The 20,061-nt window shown below is 40.1% G+C and overlaps 1 protein-coding gene across 1 annotated transcript in view; it reads right to left on the bottom strand.

Moving 5' to 3' along the window:
* Positions 1–849: 849 nt before the first annotated feature.
* pcp4b (Purkinje cell protein 4b) overlaps positions 850–20,061 on the bottom strand; it is a 57,121-nt gene continuing 37,909 nt past the window's right edge. Inside the window, exons 2-3 of the mRNA XM_034114413.1 lie at positions 14,212–14,263; positions 850–1,487 (exon numbers count right to left, since the gene is read on the bottom strand). Of these exons, the coding sequence (XP_033970304.1) occupies positions 1,357–1,487; positions 14,212–14,263 (183 nt within the window). The 3' untranslated portion in view covers positions 850–1,356. The remainder of the gene's footprint in view (positions 1,488–14,211; positions 14,264–20,061) is intronic.

The following is a 20,061-nucleotide window of genomic DNA, read 5'->3' on the forward strand; positions in this document are numbered from 1 at the left end:
AAAAACTAAAAAGAGCAGATAGTGTTTGTTGTAAAAGGATCAGATGTTATCTCTTCTTTGTAAGCTGTACTGTTCATACTTTAACTGTGAATCTATTGATACTGCCTGAATCTGATTCATGGTTTCACTTTCTTTGGTTCATTTGTTCTGTTTTTAATTTAGTAGTTGAACCTATATGTTCATAAAATAGTGTGTGAGCTTAACTGTGTGTATTAAACTAAAACAGAGCATTTTCTGTCAGCTCAGATTGTATTTCGGCTTTTTTAAACTGTAGTATGTGCTCATGTGTTTCAATGTTGGTGTATCGGTTACTGCCTGAATATGCTTCATGAAATGAAATCATTTTGGATCCTAAATATTTTGGTTTCTTCTTTTTCTAAGGTCACATTGTTCCGTCGACTTCCATAATACCCTTCAGTAAACCCTTTTTTATTTGCATTGCATTTGATATTGATGTTATCCAAAAGTAACAGAAAGTAATCAGATGACATTACTTTTATATTGTCATACTCAGATTAGGTTACATTTTCTTACATGTAACCCTCCCATCCCTGTCACCATATAGTCCTGCTAGTGAAGATATTGATGTAGTGGTGTGTTATTGGCTGGTTGTTTTTAGAGAGCCTACAGCTGAGCAGCTCTGTGGGAAGCAGTCAATCAGTGCGGCTCCACATGGAGAAGGTCATCATGCTGAGGAGGGAATAGATTCAGCAGAGCTCGTTCTGGAGAGCTCTATTTATAGATTGTCATCACAATATGAGTCCCACTGCTGTCCCTGCAGACTGTGTGTTAATGCAATATATTAAGGGATGCTGAAGCGTTGCCAAATTTGTACAAAGACCAAAGACGCAGGATCCACACACAGTCTTTATTTATTGAATGTACATTGACACACCTTGATAGAACCATGCGGGTACGAAAAATGCCTCCGGTTAAATATTCTGCTCAGGGTGAGAAGCTCCACAAAAACAACCGTCATCTTAACACCAGCTTTTGCTCCATCTTCTCACACACACACAGGTGTTTCTGGGTAAGCAAAGGGATGTTAACCAATGAGGCGGGGGTAAGTACAAAAACATATTCTAACACAAACACCAGCTAGACTTCATGATACATGGAACAGGACAGAAATATTCTCTCTAATTTCTAGTTATTGATACAGCAGTCGAATAATAAATTAATAATAATAATAATAGGATAATGATAAATTCACAGACATGTCATATGATAAACAGGCTATTGCATTCTCCCCCTCCCATCCCAATCACAACCCCTGGAGTTCCAACAGGTATGAATTTGTTAACATGCAAATATCACACCGTCCTCGACCTCCACGCGGCGGCAGAGCGGCGCTCACTAGGACTTGTCGACGCGCTTCTTCTTCTGGAACTTCCTGAACTGGGACTGGATGGCGACGGCCGCCTTCTCGGTCTCCGGGTTCTCCATGTCGATGTCAAAGTCCTCTGGGACGTCCGTCTTGGAGGCATCTGCAAGGAAAAGGAAGAGATTTATGACTCACAGCAGCGTACAAAGACATGGGATGCAATCGAATTGTCATTTTTGCTCAGGAAGGTTCCCGATGGAGTAAAATGACAAGTGCCTATTAGGTGCCGTTTGAACTCTCTAGATAGGAAAGGAGCTTCCTTTATTATCTCCTTTAGCTTCGGATGCACTGGAGCAGTCTTTACGAAAGGAAAGGAGAAAATGCTGTCCCACATTTCCTTGCGGCAGCAACATTTACAACATTCGGCCGTTCACGGAAACTCTGCTTATTCCGTTTTATACACAGTAACTGGTTTCTAAAGCCAGTCCCTCATTATAATCATAGAGCAGAGTTCTTAGGGGGAAGCCTGGGGAGTTTTACTGGCCGTGAATTGATCTCCGATCCTTCATCCCGGCAGGAGCTCAGCCAACACTGACCAAGAGGACATGACTGTAATCCCAGACAAAAAACTGATACAAGCTGGTTTTAGCGATATTTAGGAGAAAATAATAGTGTTTTTATCTCCTGGAAAACAACAGATTATTGAACCTATCAGAGAAGACATGGACATCAGTGAATCAACAGATTTCTACTTCTTCTGCTGTTCCCGTTAGTTTTTACTTCCTGTAATAAAGGAAGCTCCTTTCCTTGTCTTCTTCTTCTGTTGATTTCTCTGATGTCCAGCGCTCTGTCTTTTAACCTATTTTTTTCTCTTGCTCTCCATTTATTTCCTTAGTTCAGTTTGTGGTTGAATTCTCTTTTCTGACAGGTGATCCTGCCTGTCCTCTTCTGCTGGTCCTCTTGTTTGACTTCCCATCTGTCTAACCAGGAAGTAAACACTAACAGGAACACAGAATGGGCACTGCAGTGTTTAAAGACTGGTTAATGGAAGATAAAATGTGACAGACAGTTACAGAAAACCTTGATCAGTGCTGCCGTCATTTTAAGTTACTGCAGTTCCAGCAACCATTTTTCTTAGTGGAAGCAACACGGTAATTTTTTATTAAATAATATTATTCTAAAGCAATATTGTGAGCCAAGTCATTAGTTTATTTAATATGTAGCTGTGTGATAAGCGTCAGGATCCTGCTCACCCTGTCGGGGTTCTTTTTTTTAATAATGACCGCCTCGCTGCACATTGGTCTTCACAAAAGGTTAGGAGTTTCATGCATCACGAGTCAAAACTAAGATATCCCTGCAGACTAATTGTGCCAGGAACTTGGTGCATTGTATAAACAGCTATATGGTGTTCTTGATATTAGTCTTTCAACGGCTACAATCTGCTGTTAGTTCTTTGCTGCAGGAATGTGCGGCTGCTCGGAGAGAGCTGCAGGCGATAATAAAGCAGGTTTATTCAGGATGTTAAAGGCCACGACAAGCTAACATTTACCCAGGCAGGTTTCGCTTTGGCCCTGAACCTCTCTCTGCAACGCCTCACTGGAATAACAATCAGGAAATAAGTGGTTATATGGCTCAATAACATTTTGCAATATACAAGGTGATTATTGCAGTGTGTTGTTTATATGCTGTAGCCTAATGTATGATTATTTCCATGAACAGTCTTTGTTCCACCGTTTAGCAATCTGCACTGCCTGACATTTAATGACTTTCATACTGAGATGAAACCTTATTATTTCAATTAGCAGTTTTAACCTTTTAGTGTCAACATTAACTAATTGTTTCTCTACAAAGATCAGCATGGGGCTTTTCCATTTGTCAGCTCTGCAGGATGCCAGCAAAGGATCAGGGTTGGGATGTAATCCATTACAATCATCAGTACAGTTATTCACAAGTATCACAATATAAAAGAAATGTAACCTGAATACTTTCTGTTACTTTCCGTGATAGGCGGGACTTCTCTAAGCGGTTGGCCAATCACAACAGAGCCGGCCAGCTAACCAGTCAGAGCAGAGTGAGCTCTGGTTTCAGACAGAGGGTGAAAAGAGGTGCTGCAGCACAGGCAGTATGAGAGATTTCCCCCCAGTGAATCATTCTGAACTAGATGCCATGATGATGAACTGGAAGATTAGCTATGGTTTCACCAGGACTCGGTTCTCTGTGAGACTCCTGAAGGTTTGTGATGTGTGTATGTGCTTTGCAACATATTTCCTTATTTTAAAATGTATTGTAACATTGTAATCCTGCTAGAAATCCATATTTTCAAAAAAACTGAAATCTGATTACACCTTTTCTAATGTATCTGTAGGAGAATACAGTTACATTTTCTTGTATGCTGATTACGTAATACCGTCACATGTAATCCGTTCCTCCTCCAGCCTACACATGACAGAGGAGGTGGAGAGGAGTATTGGAGGCAGAAAGCAGAGGCGACTCTTATATTGACTATATAGCATACAGCTAATCCTTGAGTTCCCTCGGGGCTGAGCTTGAATACCTCTCTCTTGCTGTTCAAGGAGGAAACACTAACTGCTGTGTCAAGCCCGACTTTGAGTCCTGCATTAATTGATATTGAATGTTTCCACGCTCTAATGCCTGCTGCATAGCAGTAGCTATTGAGCTGCACCCTCCGCCATGTCACCACCAGACATGTTCATAATCGTTGTAATACATGCCGCTGACAGCTTTTTTTTAAGATGTCAGAGCGGAGGCACACGCAGGATGTGATCCATGGTGCCTTCATGTGCTGGGAGGAATTTGGTAATTATGACGATAGAGAACATTGAATCTTTTATCATTATAGCAGATGGTGATAGTTGAGGGGACTGAGTGTGCTTCAAGTCTGAAACAGTTATCCTTCTTACATGGTCCAAGGATACATCGTACAATTTGTAACAGAATATCCCGGCCTTAAGATTCAGCAGAAAAGACTCTGCTGTTTGAGACAAGCTTTCAAAAATCCCCCATATTAAATGAAAATGGCGCTCGCTGCCAACGACTTGACTCACAAATATCGATTTAAAAATGATCGTATTGCTTCCGCTAAAAGAAAGAAGTCCGATCCACTGTTTACCAACAATGCTTACTTCCTGTATGTCTTCTCCTGTTGATTTCTTTGCGGCGTTTTCCGATGCAGGAAAACAAATGTTTGTTGTCCACAGCTGATGTTAAATGGACCGGACTTCTTTCTGCAGTTTGATAGGAATGCACATAGTCCCTTCAAATCAAATCAAATCAGGTTTTATTTATATAGCACATTTAAAAGCGATTTTTGGTCGAGCCAAAGTGCTGTACATGTAATAAAAACACATTACTACAATCACAATAAACGACAATAAGTTACAACAGATATATATAAAAAACAAAATTAAAATAAAAACACAAGGAAAAGTCAGGAGTCGTGCTCCGCTCTAACTAGAAAGCCAGAGAGAAGAAGTGTGTTTTTAGAGTGGATTTAAAAACCCCTAGGGTCTGGGCCGACCTCACATGGAGGGGCAGAGTGTTTGATAAGAGCATCCTTGTCTGGAACGTCCCAATTGACCAATCATAATTGAATATTCAACAAAGCCATGTCCGGCAGTGGCTCAGTCAGTAGGGGCTTGGACTGGGAGCTGTAGGGTCGCCGGTTCAAGTCCCCGACCAGACCTAAAATATGGAGTGTGGACTGCTACTTGGAGAGGTCCCTGTTCACCTCCTGCCCTGCCGTGGTGCCCTTGAGCAAGGCACCGGACAACCCCCTTCCCCCCTCACTCCCATTGCTCCCCGGGCGCTGTACAATAGCTGCCCACTGCTCCTAGTACTAGACTCCTGGTACTTGGATGGGTTAAATGCAGAGAACACATTTCACTGAGTGTGCTCTGCATGTGTGACCATTACAGAGGGGTTCATCCCTCCCAATTATATTCTATTCTAATACATTGATTAAGCTGACTATTATACAACTGGTATTAGGGATGTACAATGAATTGACTTTTTCTCAAATCGCAATATGGACATGAACATTGGGTCAGAATCGTGCTCACGTTGTCGGTGTTCTTGTTTCATTAATAACCACCTCTCTGCATATTATCCCCTACCTAATTCTCAGTTATTTATGTGCTGTCGGTGTTTCGTCTAACCACACAAAACGTCCAACATGATACATCAGAGGAAGCATTTATCAGAAAGAACCCTGTCTCCTTCTTTAAGAAAAAGGCTGTGAGTTTCCATCAGTTTTTACAAGACGGGAGGCTGGATGTGACAAGGAGAACACACACACACACACACACACACACACACACACACACACACACACACACACACACACACACACACACACACACACACACACACACACACACACACACACACACACACACACACACACACACACACACACACACACACACACACACACACACACACACACACACACACACACACACACACACACACACACACACACCACACACACACACACACACACACACACACACACACACACACACACACACACACACACACACACACACACACCACACACACACACACACACACACACACACACACACACACACACACAGGATGACCAAACCTATTATCTCTGGCAGCACTTCTGTCCCTGTCTTCAGCTAATGGGACTGTAGCATCAGCTGTCAGAGTGCCAGTCTGGATCATCTTGACCGTGCTTCAGCGAGAGGAGAGAAATGTTTTTATTTATGGTGTTGCTGTGTGGCCACTGCTGGAAAAGAAGCCTCCATGCTGCTAGTTTACTGGATTTACTTTCTTTAAACTTAACTTTCTTGACTCATGCCAACTTTATATATAGTAAAGCTTGGGGAGTAACGGATAACATGTGACAGTGCTACGTAATGATGATACAAACAGAAGTAGGATCAGTTTTAAATTCTTCTTTGTAAGCTGTACTGTAGGATAATACTTTAAGTGTGAATCTATACTGTATGCCTACTGCCTGACTCTGCTTTATGGATTTCACTTTTCTTTTTTTTTTTATTACATGTAACTAGTAATTGTAACAGATGATATTTGACAGAAACCCTCACAACCCTGTCTATAGTTCAACAATATATCTGACATGATAAGACCACTCTTTGTTAAATGTCTTCTAAAAGCCGCTCTGAAGCTCAGGACGTCTTATTGATTTCACCACTTAAAATCAGTTGAGCCATGAGGAGGATTTGTGGAAGATGGAGGCATTAAAGAAGGACTTTTAGACCTTGAGACAAGAAAGACAGATTGTGGAAAGTAAAGTGTATTTGACACCTTATGTAGACATATGTTAGGGCTGAAGATGCTGCATGTCCCTTGTTGCACTTTAACACTAGCAACTTAAAGAGGACATATTATGCTCATGTTCAGGTTTCATTTGTGCCTCTACTGTATATATGTTCCATGCTTTAATGTTCAAAAAGGTCTTAATTTTTTTTATCGCACTTTTTACATTAACTTTGTTTTGCACTTGTGTTTTTAATTGAAGTGCTTTCGAGCATGCATGTGTCTATAGTTGAAAGCCAGTGTGTCAAAGTGAAAGGATAATTTCAGCGACCCCTCAGGCCTTTAACACCGGAGGGAGAGGGGCAGCGAAGCGTGGGAGAGACCACCGCGATCAATACACACATGCACATGAAGGACTGCTGTATTGATCGCCACTGTGGCCTCAGTTTTTTTTCACCACATGTCAACTCTTATTTCGGCGAGGATGTGTGTGTGTGTGTGTAACCTACTTGCATGTGGTCGCTGTGGTGGAATTACATGTAGAAAAGTCTCCAAACATACAAAGTTACATGCAGGCTTGGGGAGTCATACATTACATGTAACATGATAACGTCATCAGGATACAAAGATGATAATTTACCTTAGAGTTACATAAAATACATAATCAGAATACTGTTACTGTACATTTAAAAAAAAAATGGGGATTACTAGCAGGATTACAATGTTACAATACGTTTTAAAATAAAGATCGATATATAGGTAGATGTACTGCCTGAATATTCTTTTTCATTTAGTCTCTCAATTCAGTAGGCTATTTTATTGGCTAGCGCTCCAATACATTGTACATGTTAGACTAAGGGGCTAACCAATCACAACAGAGCCGGCCAGCTAACCAATCAGAGCAGACTGGGCTCTGGTTTCAGACAGAGGGTGAAAAGAGGTGCTGCAGCACAGTATGAGAAAAATAAAGACCTTTTGAACATTAAAGCATGGAGACATGTCACAGTAGAGACACACAATACTAATACAGTATGAACCTGAAAATGAGCAAATAAGTCAAACAAAACATTTCAAATACAGTTGCAAATAAAATAAAAAGTTGGATGTTCAAAGAGCTGCAGAGGAAATGTGTGGTTTCAGCTCTTTCAAGGATGCTTCTTAAGCAGCGATGCATTTACTAACAATATCTGTTAGAATAAGACAAATTCAACACGGCTATAATTGAGTACAGTAAAGCTAATTAAAAAGTGTCTTGAAAATGGGTCATCTTCACTTCTCAGAGCTAATTATAAAAAGAATGACTTTGATCTCTAAGGTGAGCCAATTTGAAATTAGGCCTGAGCCTTTTGGAAACGAGAGGGGGGTGGGGTGCTGTTGCCAAGCAGTTTCCACATTGTCTTTTTCTAAGCTTTTACATAAAGAAATGGAACAGTTTCACCAGGCGGAGGATTCTCTTCACATATGATAGCATCATAGCAGAGGATTAGCGAGTGTTTTTATCTGTAATGCTGCCGTCGGTGTGTTTGATGTAAAGCTGTAGTAAGCCTCTCTGCTCCAGCTGCTGCAGCGAGAGGTCAGTGAACATGTCGAGCATATGGCCCAGAAACACAAAAACATCTGGGCTACAACTACGTCAACAAATGTCACAGAAGAAGACTTTCTAGCCCTGACCCTGGGCCAGTGAGGGTGATGAAAAACGTGCATGCAGCCTGTTGCAGTTGTTTCGCTAGATTCGTACTATTTTCAGCTTTCTTATTTTTCTGTTAATAACTTCTATTAGTAACTTAAAAAGCTGTGCCCTCTCTCAACTTTGTTGTAGAGAAAGCTTTTGTTTGTGTTTGTGGCTGTTGAGTTGCTGCCTTGTTGACACCAGGGAGAAGCTAATCGCACTAAAGACAGCTAGCATAGTGGTCGGAACAACAGCTATCCCCACTGACATCTGGAGAATGACACAGATTGGATGATGGGTATGTTTATTACTTTATTAAATATAACAGACAGACAAACTTGGTCCATGAATCATTTATCAGTTTCTCTTAAGAATTTCCTCCACAGGGTAAAGCGAAGAGACGAAAGAGGAGAGCTGGGTCCAGATTTATGGAGAAAAGGAAATACAAGCCTCGACTCTATAATGGCTAACGTAAAGATCACTGGCTAATAATGGACAAGCTAACGGCGGAATATTTGGATTGTATGTTTTATGGGGTTTACGGAAACATGGCTGTACTATCCATCCATCTTTATATCCATCCCTCTTTATATCCAATTATCCATCCATCCCTCCATCCATTTCCTGCTCGTACTTTTCCTCCTGTAACATTTAAATAAACATACTTGTACATTTTCACACTACAGATACAATTCTTTTAAATAACATCCAACTCTTCTCAATAAAAATTAAACCACAACCCCCTCTGAGTACAGTCTGCAGGACAGTTTGTATTTTGTGTCAACAGCAAGATGCAGAAAGGCGGGAAAACTTTGATTCAATTGTGTCCTCTTGATTTAATCTGAAGCTGTTATCTCTTCAATAAACACTGCAGCCTCTCCGTCAGAGCTGCTATCAGTCCGACCCTGTTCCATTTGGTGAATGTGAATGCATGTGTGTGTGTGTGTGTGTGTGTGTGTCCTTGAGCCTGTGAGAGGTTTTCTGTGAAGAGTGTGTACTGGGGGCATGCAGAGTGGGCGAGAGTCAATAGCAGCGTTACACACCACCCCCCCCCTTCCCCCCATCACCCACTCTAAGAGCTCTCCCAATCTCTCCACAGTGAGAGGCAGCATGCTTCCGACACGCTGGGAAAGCAGTTTTTGCAGGCATCAAATTAATTGTCAAGGTCAGACAACAAAGGATTGCTTTTTGTGTGTTTGTGTGTGTGTGTTTGTGTGTTTCAGTGTGTGTGTGTGTGTGTGTGTGTGTGTGTTGTGTACTTTCCTCTCCTCTTTTTAATAAGTGAATAGAAAGGCAGACCTGGTTCCTCCAGGCTTTGAGAAATTGGTCTTCTGCAGCAGAGTGTTTCAACTCAGGTCATTTGGAGCCCATAAATTGGTGCTGGTGAATAATGTTGATGGTGTAGCTGTTCCATAGGGCGTAGGGCTACACAATTTGGATTCAAAATAACTAAAGTTCTTTATTTTGAAGTGTGTTTGTGTGTGTGTGTGTGTGTGTGTGTGTGTGTGTGTGTGTGTGTGAACTCTGATGGCAGCTGTCCTTCAGACCATGTTACTGTCAATCATGTGCCTTTTAAAGCTCATCTTGTGCCCACATGTACTGTAAACTGTGGCTGCCTCTCATCTCGTCAATCACCCTCTGTCCGTCTTTCCTCTCATCATACTGTATGTTTGCTGGTTGTTGCTTTCATTTTGAAATATGGTCCAACTTCACAGTGTTATTTAGAGGTTGTTAACATTAGTCTTGCACCCTAACACTACTGGATGCTGCATTAAAGAATAAAACGCTTGACTGGTTGCAATAGTCATATGAATTCTGATATGAGAGGGATTGATAATGTTTGCATCTTTATTTTCAGTATCACTAAAGATTTATGAGACAATTATAAGTGTTTTAAGGGTTATAAAGAGAAACTCCCTCTGGAACTTTTTTTACAAGACAATTACATCTCAGTCCAGCTGCATATCCATAACATATTTTTCTTCTGATTTAATAAAACAAAGTAAATGAAAAAAGTTCTGTATTTTTTTATCTTTGAGACGGTAAAAACTAAAGAAACCGTATTAGTTGTGATTGCTTTAATTTAAAGCTAAAACATTTGATCACCTTTGTCGTTTCATTTTTGTTCTCTTCCATATCTCTTCCATATTTCCACTGTCACAGCAGCAACACCGGCATAACCACAGGAAGGTCAACCTTCATTTCTTCTGAAGGTGCAGAGCTAACACGGGTCCCTGGAGGACGAAGAGGCTAAAAGAGGAATCAATAAGTCATGTCAGTAAAGCTCGTTGTTCAAGGTCGCTCACTTTGTATTGGACTGGTTGGATGCATGGCGTATTAGCTTTATGATACTTGAACAATGAGCCACACTTGAACACAAAAATAGCAAACAGGTCCAGTCATTGCATCGAGAGTTAGAGAAATAACGTAATTTATTAACTGATCAAAAATGCAAAAAATCGCTTCCTGTCTTTTTTTCATAATTGTATTTATTGTATGTGTATCTATAAATGTATATGTTTGTGTGTCAATGCATGTATTTATAAATAAGTATATATGTTTTTATATATGTTCATATTTATTTATTGTTTGATATGTTGAAATGAACTGTGACATTTCAATTTACCAGGCGAGATGACATTAAAGGAATGTTAAGTTATTCTTTTCTATTATATTTGTGCAATCTGTAGATCAATCACTAGCTTTATGATCATCGAAGAAAAGTCCAAGCCAATGCATATTGAAAACTTTGAGACAATCAAACGCTGTAGATTTATAGGAAGCTCCATTTAAGTCTTGCACTTACTAGATTTCCTCTTTCCATCAATAAACTGTGGTTTTATTTATTGCATTAAGCAAAGGGCTCACTTTATTATAAAGTGAAAACAGCTCATGCTTCCATCTCAAAGTGTGAAGTGTTGCTGAGTCAGAACAACGCAGCAAATCACCCGTTTGATTTAGAGGAGGTGAGCGCGGGGGAGATATTAGTTTTCACGTTGATGCCTTTATTTGCTTCGCTATGATAGATTAATGACAGATAGCTCAACAATAAACATGATTTGTAATGCGCCCGGTGTAGATCTTTATTTCCCCCAGGACTCTCCTGCTGTTACTCACCTGCTGAGTCAGCACTTAACAGCTCGTCAAGAGATTTAAGAGGAATCTGTAAAGTGGTGCGATATATTACCTTTAAAACACAAAATGATTAATAAAATATCTAATATATGTCCCGTTTTTAAATCCAAATATCTCTATTGTCATCATACTGAGGTATAAGGACATTTCGTTGGCTTCTTTAAATACAGTAAAAGAAAAAGGAACAAATAAATAATTTCCTATCCAATTATCCATCCATCTTGATTTTCTGTAAGCCATGCGAAGAGTTCCTACATTGCATTGATCCATGTTTTTATTTAGCACAGTGAGTCATTACTGATGACCCATCCTGTGAACGCTCAGAATAAACACACAGTTTTATATTCATACAGTCCTGAGTGCTTTACATAAGACAGAGATGAAGAACACCTGACGAAACGACAAATGAACTAGTTCAAATGTTATGAAATGAAATGTCATCACTTACATGACATGGTCAGATCATGATGAGCGCTGATGGGAAGACCTGCGGTTCAGTGTGTGTGTGTCTGTGTGTGTGTGTGTGTGTGTGTGTGTGTGTGTGTGTGTGTGTGTGTGTGTGTGTGTGTGTGTGTGTGTGTGTGAACTCTGATGGCAGCTGTCCTTCAGACCATGTTACTGTCAATCATGTGCCTTTTAAAGCTCATCTTGTGCCCACATGTACTGTAAACTGTGGCTGCCTCTCATCTCGTCAATCATCCTCTGTCCGTCTTTCCTCTCATCATACTGTATGTTTGCTGGTTGTTGGTTTTAATATGTTCCAAGTTTACAGTATTATTTAGAGGTTGTTAACATTAGTCTTGAACCATGACACTACTGGATTCTGCATTAAAGAATAAAACTCTGAAAAGCCAAATAAATCCCAGTTTAAGTGTTAGCCACTTAGATTGAAGGAAATCGACCCCTTACTGCTTTATAATTCATCAAATTGACGGCGATCATCGATCTCCAATGACATTGTGTAATTGTCTTTCTGACTGTTTGTCGTATTTGGGCTCCTTGTAGATACAAAAAGTGCCAAGTTTTCTTAATTTGTGACTGACTGGCGAAGACCTCAGAATGAGTGTGTTACACTTGTAGAAGCAGTTTCATTATTTCAGTCATGAACCCCCATTCATGACCACATCATTTAGGAAGGATGAAACCCTCTTTGATGGTCACACATGCAGAGCACACAGCACACAGTGACATTTGTTCTCTGCTTTTAACCCATCCTAGTACCAGGAGTCTAGTACTAGGAGCAGTGCGCAGCTATTGTACAGCGCCCGGGGAGCAATGGGAGTGGGGGGGGGGTGGGGGGGGGATGTCCAGTGCCTTGCTCAAGGGTACAGATTGAGAGCTTTGCCTTTTTTTGCTCAGCTCTTTGCAGTAAAGCTTCCACTGCTCCGATTTGGCAGGCCATCTTAAGCTTCATTGTCCCATCACTCAAGAAGAAGACCCCGATACTGAATAATGCGTTTCACAAATTACACCACTTGGGCCCCCAGAAATACACCTGAATGGACAGAATGTTCTCTTGTGCAAATATATTCTTCTCCAATGGCGCATTTCCACCACACGGTCGGCCTCGGCCTCGCTCGGTACTGCTAGGCCGCGTTGGGCCTTGTTAGGGCCGGCTCACTTCATGCTGCGCTTCCATTACAGTTTAGGAACTGGGGTAGTTACTATAGTAACGCAGTGTAGGCGGAGCCGTGACGTCATTTTCAATGAGAACCCCAGAAAAACAACACAGCCGTTAGCTGTTAGCACTCAGAGCTCACAGCTCCTTATATATGTTCAGAAACTAGACAAAAGTTAAACAAGTACAAACCACAGACTGCCTGTGTCATGGCGAATACAGTCGCTGCTTTATTTATGTCTGTATAGGCCGTTGTTGTGAGTGTGGACGGTCGGAGCATATATTGAGTTAGCTTAGCCAATCTCCATCTAGAAAACACGCATTTTAAAAGGTTTTTCGCCTGCCGTCTGTCTGCAGACTTGTCAAAGCATTAATTCATGGTTTTTACTAACCGGTATCAGTATGTTGTTACTTCGGCATCATTTTGAAAAGTGTATTACAATTAAATCACGGTCAAATATGTTCATCTTGTTGTAGTTGTAGCCTCCTTGCCAGCGATTCTCTCTCTAGTTTAGCATACTCAGCCCGACTCAGCCCTGTTTGTTGGCCCCGATAGAACCACGATTTTGTCGGGCCAGAAAAGAGGTGAAAAAGTACCCCCGGGCCGGAACTATTCCTAGTGGAAGCGCAACCAAAAACGGGCCCGGCACGACACGGCACGCTTAAACCGCGCCATAGTGGAAATGCCCCATAAGTGTTCTCATTTATTACATTTTGTTCTGCAAGCTATTTTCCAGAACATCCAGCATGAATGACACCCATGATAATAGCATTTACAGTATACCCGCTTTCATCTTACTCAAAAAATCCCTGAAGTTGCAGTTTTAAACTATTTGTTAATCACACAAAAACTTGATATCATGATAATGATATTCTATCAAGTGTTATACTTTGTGCAGCAGTCAGACTATACAGACCATACTGTACATCCTTGTTGTGCAAAACCACTTCCTGTAAACTCCACTGCTCATGTGCAAAGAAACCTGTAATTTGTTATATTTATACATTTGTTAACATAACCAGCTCCTACTCTTATATGTTCACTCTTTCTTAAGTACTCCTACTTATTTTTGACCACGGTGTACTTATTCCCATTTTACTAAGTTGTCTTCAGTCTAGTTTTTCTAGTTCTCCTTTTTATCATAACCTTTGCTGCTGTAACGCCGTCGATTTTTGACCCTGATTTGTATTTACCTTGTTCTCCAGACGTCTTGTTGTTGCCAGCAGCTGCTCCAGATCCTTGTCTCTGCAACACAAAAACAAACAAATCTCAATTAATTTCTTTTCACTTGACATTATTTTTGTTATTAAAATCCACCCACACGATTTCCAACAATCATATCTACATGAACACAACACTGCTCTGCGCCCTTCAGTAATTACGCCTCGTCCTCATGATTTTTCCGACATCTACTGCAGGCGAAAAGCTTCACCCTAATCTGCAGCCTCCACACTTCAGCCCGTGGGGGTCCTGCTCTGACCCCATGAGGCGGGCAGAAGACCCCCTGCAGGCCCTGTGACAGTAAAAACACTGAAAGTCAATGTACAGTATCTAACCAGGAGAGAAACGATGCCCCAAGTGTTGTTTGGTACTGTGACAACACAGAGGTCAGACAAATATAAACATGCAACGTAGCGACCTATCAGAAATGACCCACAAACGTTATGGTTTAGTGTGGGGGTCATATCAAAGAGTAAAGAAGGGTAAAAAGTGGAAACTAAAATTGTCAGCTGTCAAATGCTTCCATGTAGTGTGTTTTATAGGTTTTGGTGCATGTAAATGGTCTGCAGAGGCTAAAATCCCTGTGTTTCCTCCAGAGGGAGTTTCTCTCTGAAACACCCCCATTGGACTCCTTTGTTTACTTCTGTGACATAGTGACCTCACTATGTAACACTCACGCTCCTATTGTCTAGCACTACAAAACATTGTACGTGACAGGCTAAGGGGCGGGACATAGCTAAACTGTCAGCCAATCACGACAGAGATGGCGGATATAACTAATCAAATCAAACTTTTTTATGTAGCACTTTTCATATACAAAAGGTAACAAAACGTGCTACACAAAAAACTCTGTAAACCTCTGATTGATGAAAAACACCAATACCAACAGAAGTCATAAACACAGGACTGAATACAATACAAATACAATGATGATAAAGCAAGGAATACAATTCAAAAGGTGTTTTTTTTTGTTATCATTATACTCTTATGAAGCAACATTTATCTAAATGTCGACTTTCATTTTCCTGAAGCCATATATTTTCCACACTTTTTTTACAAACACGATTTCCTCATTAAAGTGCAAATAGGAACTGATCTCCAGAGGAACAATAGTGTTAATGTACGTTTCACACTTATTATCTGCCAGTTTGTCAATGTACACCTAAGCAAGAGTTTCACCTCAAAATTAGATGTCCACTGTCTGATATGAATGTCAAATTGATGATAAAAATGAAAATAGGGTGTTATTGGTTAATGCTTTTAAGAAATATATATATTTAGAGATGCATTTAAAAATGTCCTTGAGTAAAAGAGGCTATACAGCATGTGATCCCTGTGCGGCTGCAGGGTTCAGCAGGTGCTGACAGCATTAGAGGTGTGAAAAAGGCGTTACCGGAGTGACACTCCAGCACAATGAGCAGATTAGGAACATTTATTTGTGGAAACATATTATAGCCCTGCTTTTAACATGCAGCAGAGCAAGAGATATCACAGGGAATGATAAAGGAGCCGGAGGACTGCAAATAAAAGGGGAGCAGAGATGGATCGAGGAGAGGCATTAAGGAGGAATGGATGTGGTGAGAAATCACATCGTAAGCGCCTTATTAATCACACAGCATTAAGCTGGCACTGGGGACACGAGTTCTGCTGGAAAGATGCATTTTTATGCCGCCTTTTATTAGTCTCCAGCTCCATTTGCATGTTGGCTCAGCAATATATTTGAAAGGAAACTATCTGTAAATCTGTGAATGTAAAATGTTTAACACCGTGTGGCGGGGAAAGGCTTTCCTACAATGATTCGAGATTGTAAGATATTGAAGTGACTGTTATGTTGTGTATATTGATTGTTGTGTTTTATCTTAATGTGTGCATATGTGTAAATGTGTCTGTTGATTGTATATATAGAGGATATACATATTTATACATATTTGTATACATATTGTATTATTGTATTTTGTATTCGGGATTGTTGGAAACGTTATTTCGATCTCTCTGTCTGTCTGTACAAACACACAGAAAATGACATTAAAGTTGACTTTGAAAATAATCCACGTTTTACCACTTCCTGTCCCCTGGGCTGGAAGTCAACGGGTTTCTGAATGTGTTTTTGGTTGCTAGTCTGAAATGTGGTCTGTGGTTAACACAAGCTGAAGAGATTTTAACGTCAGTAAATACGTTAACGTCAGGTCATCAGGTCCAACATTAGCTGCCTTTAGCTAAGCGATGGTAACGCGAAGTCATGTGACCGTGCTGTAGTTCCTTTATAGGTTAACTTTTTACCAAAAATAAATAAATCATAAAATGGTGTTTATGTGGCGTGATTATCCTGCTGAACAAAACGTGTAAGTATCATAAATCATAATACCGTGTACTCTTTAAAAAGGAATCAACTGACATCTATGCTGGTTGCTTAAAAACCTCACAACCAAACAACCAACTTTATTTTAACCTTTAAAACTGATCCAAGCTGTTTCTCCCTTTATTCAAGTATTTATTCTAAAGACAGATCGCTTCATCTTAATCATATATCTCAATATTTGTGGAAGGACTCTTCTGAATGTAGGCAGTCAAGCTAATCAGCACATTTTCCAAACTATAGAATTATTATGTTTAAGTTTAGAGGCATTTCAAGCTCTCTAAACATATTTGACTGCATACACTGGAAGCCTAATATTGCTTCTTACTTTCTTCTAGTTTCTTTATTTCTCCTCCAGAGCGAAGCATGCAGTTGGTCATTTATCTTCCCTATGCCAAAGCTTGTATAAGTACGTGTTAACTGCAGAGGGAGGTATTGATCCTGCTCTCTTCTCTTCATCGCTTCTTCCTTATTCAATACAGAATAAAATAATCATCACAGCCCCCCCGCCCAGCTTGTGCATACGTAAACACGAGCTGACAGCTCGTCTCGCAGCCAGCAATAAACTGTGCAGGGTGATGATAAGGAGAGTGACACTGTAATTTCGTTAATCATTTCATGTGAGCGCGCACACACACGGCCAGGTTTGACTTGACAAACATTGATTGTGCCTCAAGCCTTCAAACTCCTCCACCTTAGACCGAAATCACAAACATGACAGAACATTTAATGAACAATGTCAATTTGAACTCACTTTCTGGGAGTTTTCATTCCCACAGAGTCTCATTTTAATTCTGTGCACATGCTGGATGTCTGTGCTGAGTTTGTGGCAGTGACAGAGTGTCGGGCTTTAGAGTTTTTACGCTCCTCCTCTCCGCTGAATCCCACCTGCTCTGTGGTTGTGGCTCTGAAGATAAATGGGCCACCGAGGCGGTCCAAACACCGGCCTGGGGACATCAATTATAACTGGGAGAGCGAACGCAGAATTCATTAGCAATGGGCTGATATGGAGGAGCAGCAGGATCATTTGATGCTATCAGGTTTTTAGCTGCACACTGGTTTGCAACAAATTCCATACAGATTCACCTCATTTACTTTGAGACTTCTAGGAAAAAAGGTTTTGGGATTTCTGTACTCATCCCATTACATTGCTGTCGGGGAATGGAAACGTTTGCGTGGTTTGGACATTAAACTAGTAATTGGTGAAAGAGGGCAACACATTACAAGACATTTCACTCAGAAGCCTCTCTGGTTCCCATACAGTGTCAACAATCTGAGAAAAGACACTTGCAAGTAGGGCTGTGCGATTATGGCAAAAATCATAATCACGATTATTTTGGTCAATAATTGATATCACGATTATTAAATACGATTATTCATGACTTTGAAAACATCCATTTATTGAACTTTTAAATACAAATAATAATTTGAACAGTATCTTTTTAACTGTTGATTTCCCTGAGCCTATAATTCAACTGAAAAACCAATACAAAAATAAATAAAATAAATGATACATTTATATCTACATTTAAATAAATAATATCAAAATAATAAATACCAATAAACAAGATCAACAAATATTTTGGAGCGCACTTCAACAAGCTACTAAACATATATAAATATGATAAATACAAATACATTTGATCAAATATGTTGCAGTGCACTGTCACAACCTAGCAAAGCAAAATAATCGTTTTTTTCGATTATGTTGTTTTCGTAATTGTGGCAGGCCAAAATCGTAATTGCGATTAAAATACGATTAATTGCACAGCCCTACTTGCAACCGAGATGTTTATTAAGAAAAGAGATACAGAAGATGTTGGTTGAGAAGAGGCGGGATTGTCTGTTCTACAGAGAGAATAGAGTGGTACAGTGATGACGTATTTGTGTAGGCCGACCCTGAAGGCAGCATCACAAGGGCTCCTTTGACGAATAGCCAATGGGATTTTTCCATTGGATTTTGATATATTGCAGAAAATAGTCTTCGTAGCAAACAAACATTTATGATACTCACATGTTTTGTTCAGCAGGATAATCTCCACTTATTAACACGTCTATGATTTTTTAAGTAAAAAGCTAACGTTAGTGTCGTGTGAAATGATCATATAATAATTTATAATCATATATATATATATTATGTCTTATTATACTCTGATTGCCTTTTACTCAGTTCAATTGTATTTGTATCTCATATGTGTGAAAAATAGACATACAGCTCTGGAGACCACTGCAGCATTATCAGTTTCTCTGGCTTGACTATTTATGGGTATGTGTTTGAACAGAATTAACATTTGTTTTATTTTATTCTATAAACTACTGACAACATTTCTCTGTGTTGGATTTGAACAGACACAGAGATGTTATGGCTGCCATAGATGTCGAGATTGAGATTTAAGAACAATTTGGAGCGGTCTCCATTTTGTCAGAGCTGTATGTTTAGAATGGACATTCCACAAGTGTAAAATGTGGATTAGCTAATGGATAAGGACTGGAGGGTTTCATGGTTTACTGTTGGGAATGTTTAGATAATGTCATGAAGAAGTTATGGGTCGGATTAGCAGGCTGCTTTCTTTATTCCATATGGTGGGACTGAGCTGTGTGCAGAACCTCTTTATCCTCCGAGGATGAAGTTGCTCTGTTTCTACTATTGTATTTGGACTTTCTTTATTGCTTCATTAAATATAACAAAATAAACACTTGTTTATTAATCATGTATCAGTTTCTCTTAAGGGAATTCAAATGTACACCACAGTTAGGCTATAAAGCATATTACAGCAGGGTCACATGACTTCACGTCACCACCGCTAAGCTAAAGGCGGCTAACGTTGGGCGTGATGACGTTTAGTCTAATTTAGACACTTAAGACGCAGTTTATAAATTCACCAGGGGGGTATTTACTGACGTATTTTATGTTGTAGAACAAACCGTCAAAATATCTTCAGCTTGTGTTAACCACAGACCTAATTTCAGGCTTCTATGCCGAGTCATTTACGTTTTTTTGGACTCATTCCTCCACCACTCTATTGGAGCAGGTGAACTTGGGTAATACTTCCTATACTGTCCATGCACTTGTTTGTCTTTGCAGTGAAATCTGCAAAAGAAAATAGCGTGTATTTCGAACAAAATGTCATATGGACTGATTTGTTATTATTCCATCTTGAAGAAATGTAAAAGTGACGCACTGGGAAGTTGGCGCTTTAGCAAATATTGGTGAAGAGAATTGTTTTCATTAAGGTAGCGTGTATCTGGAGACTTAGCTCCGGCTACTTTCAGAAAAAGCCTGTGCAAAGGTTCCCCGTTCGGTCAGAAGGGTTTCCGTGCTCTAATAGCCCAAGAGTCGAGAAGGCATCGTGCTCCGTGTCCTCTTTTTCTGAGCCTCTCTCTTTCTGCATTATTAATCCAATGCTTTCAATGAATTTCAAACAGCGCTTTGATGCACGGGGAGAGAGGGGGGGGGTTCCTGCAA

The sequence above is a fragment of the Trematomus bernacchii genome, unplaced genomic scaffold, assembly GCF_902827165.1.
Source record: "Trematomus bernacchii unplaced genomic scaffold, fTreBer1.1, whole genome shotgun sequence".
Taxonomy (NCBI): domain Eukaryota; kingdom Metazoa; phylum Chordata; class Actinopteri; order Perciformes; family Nototheniidae; genus Trematomus; species Trematomus bernacchii.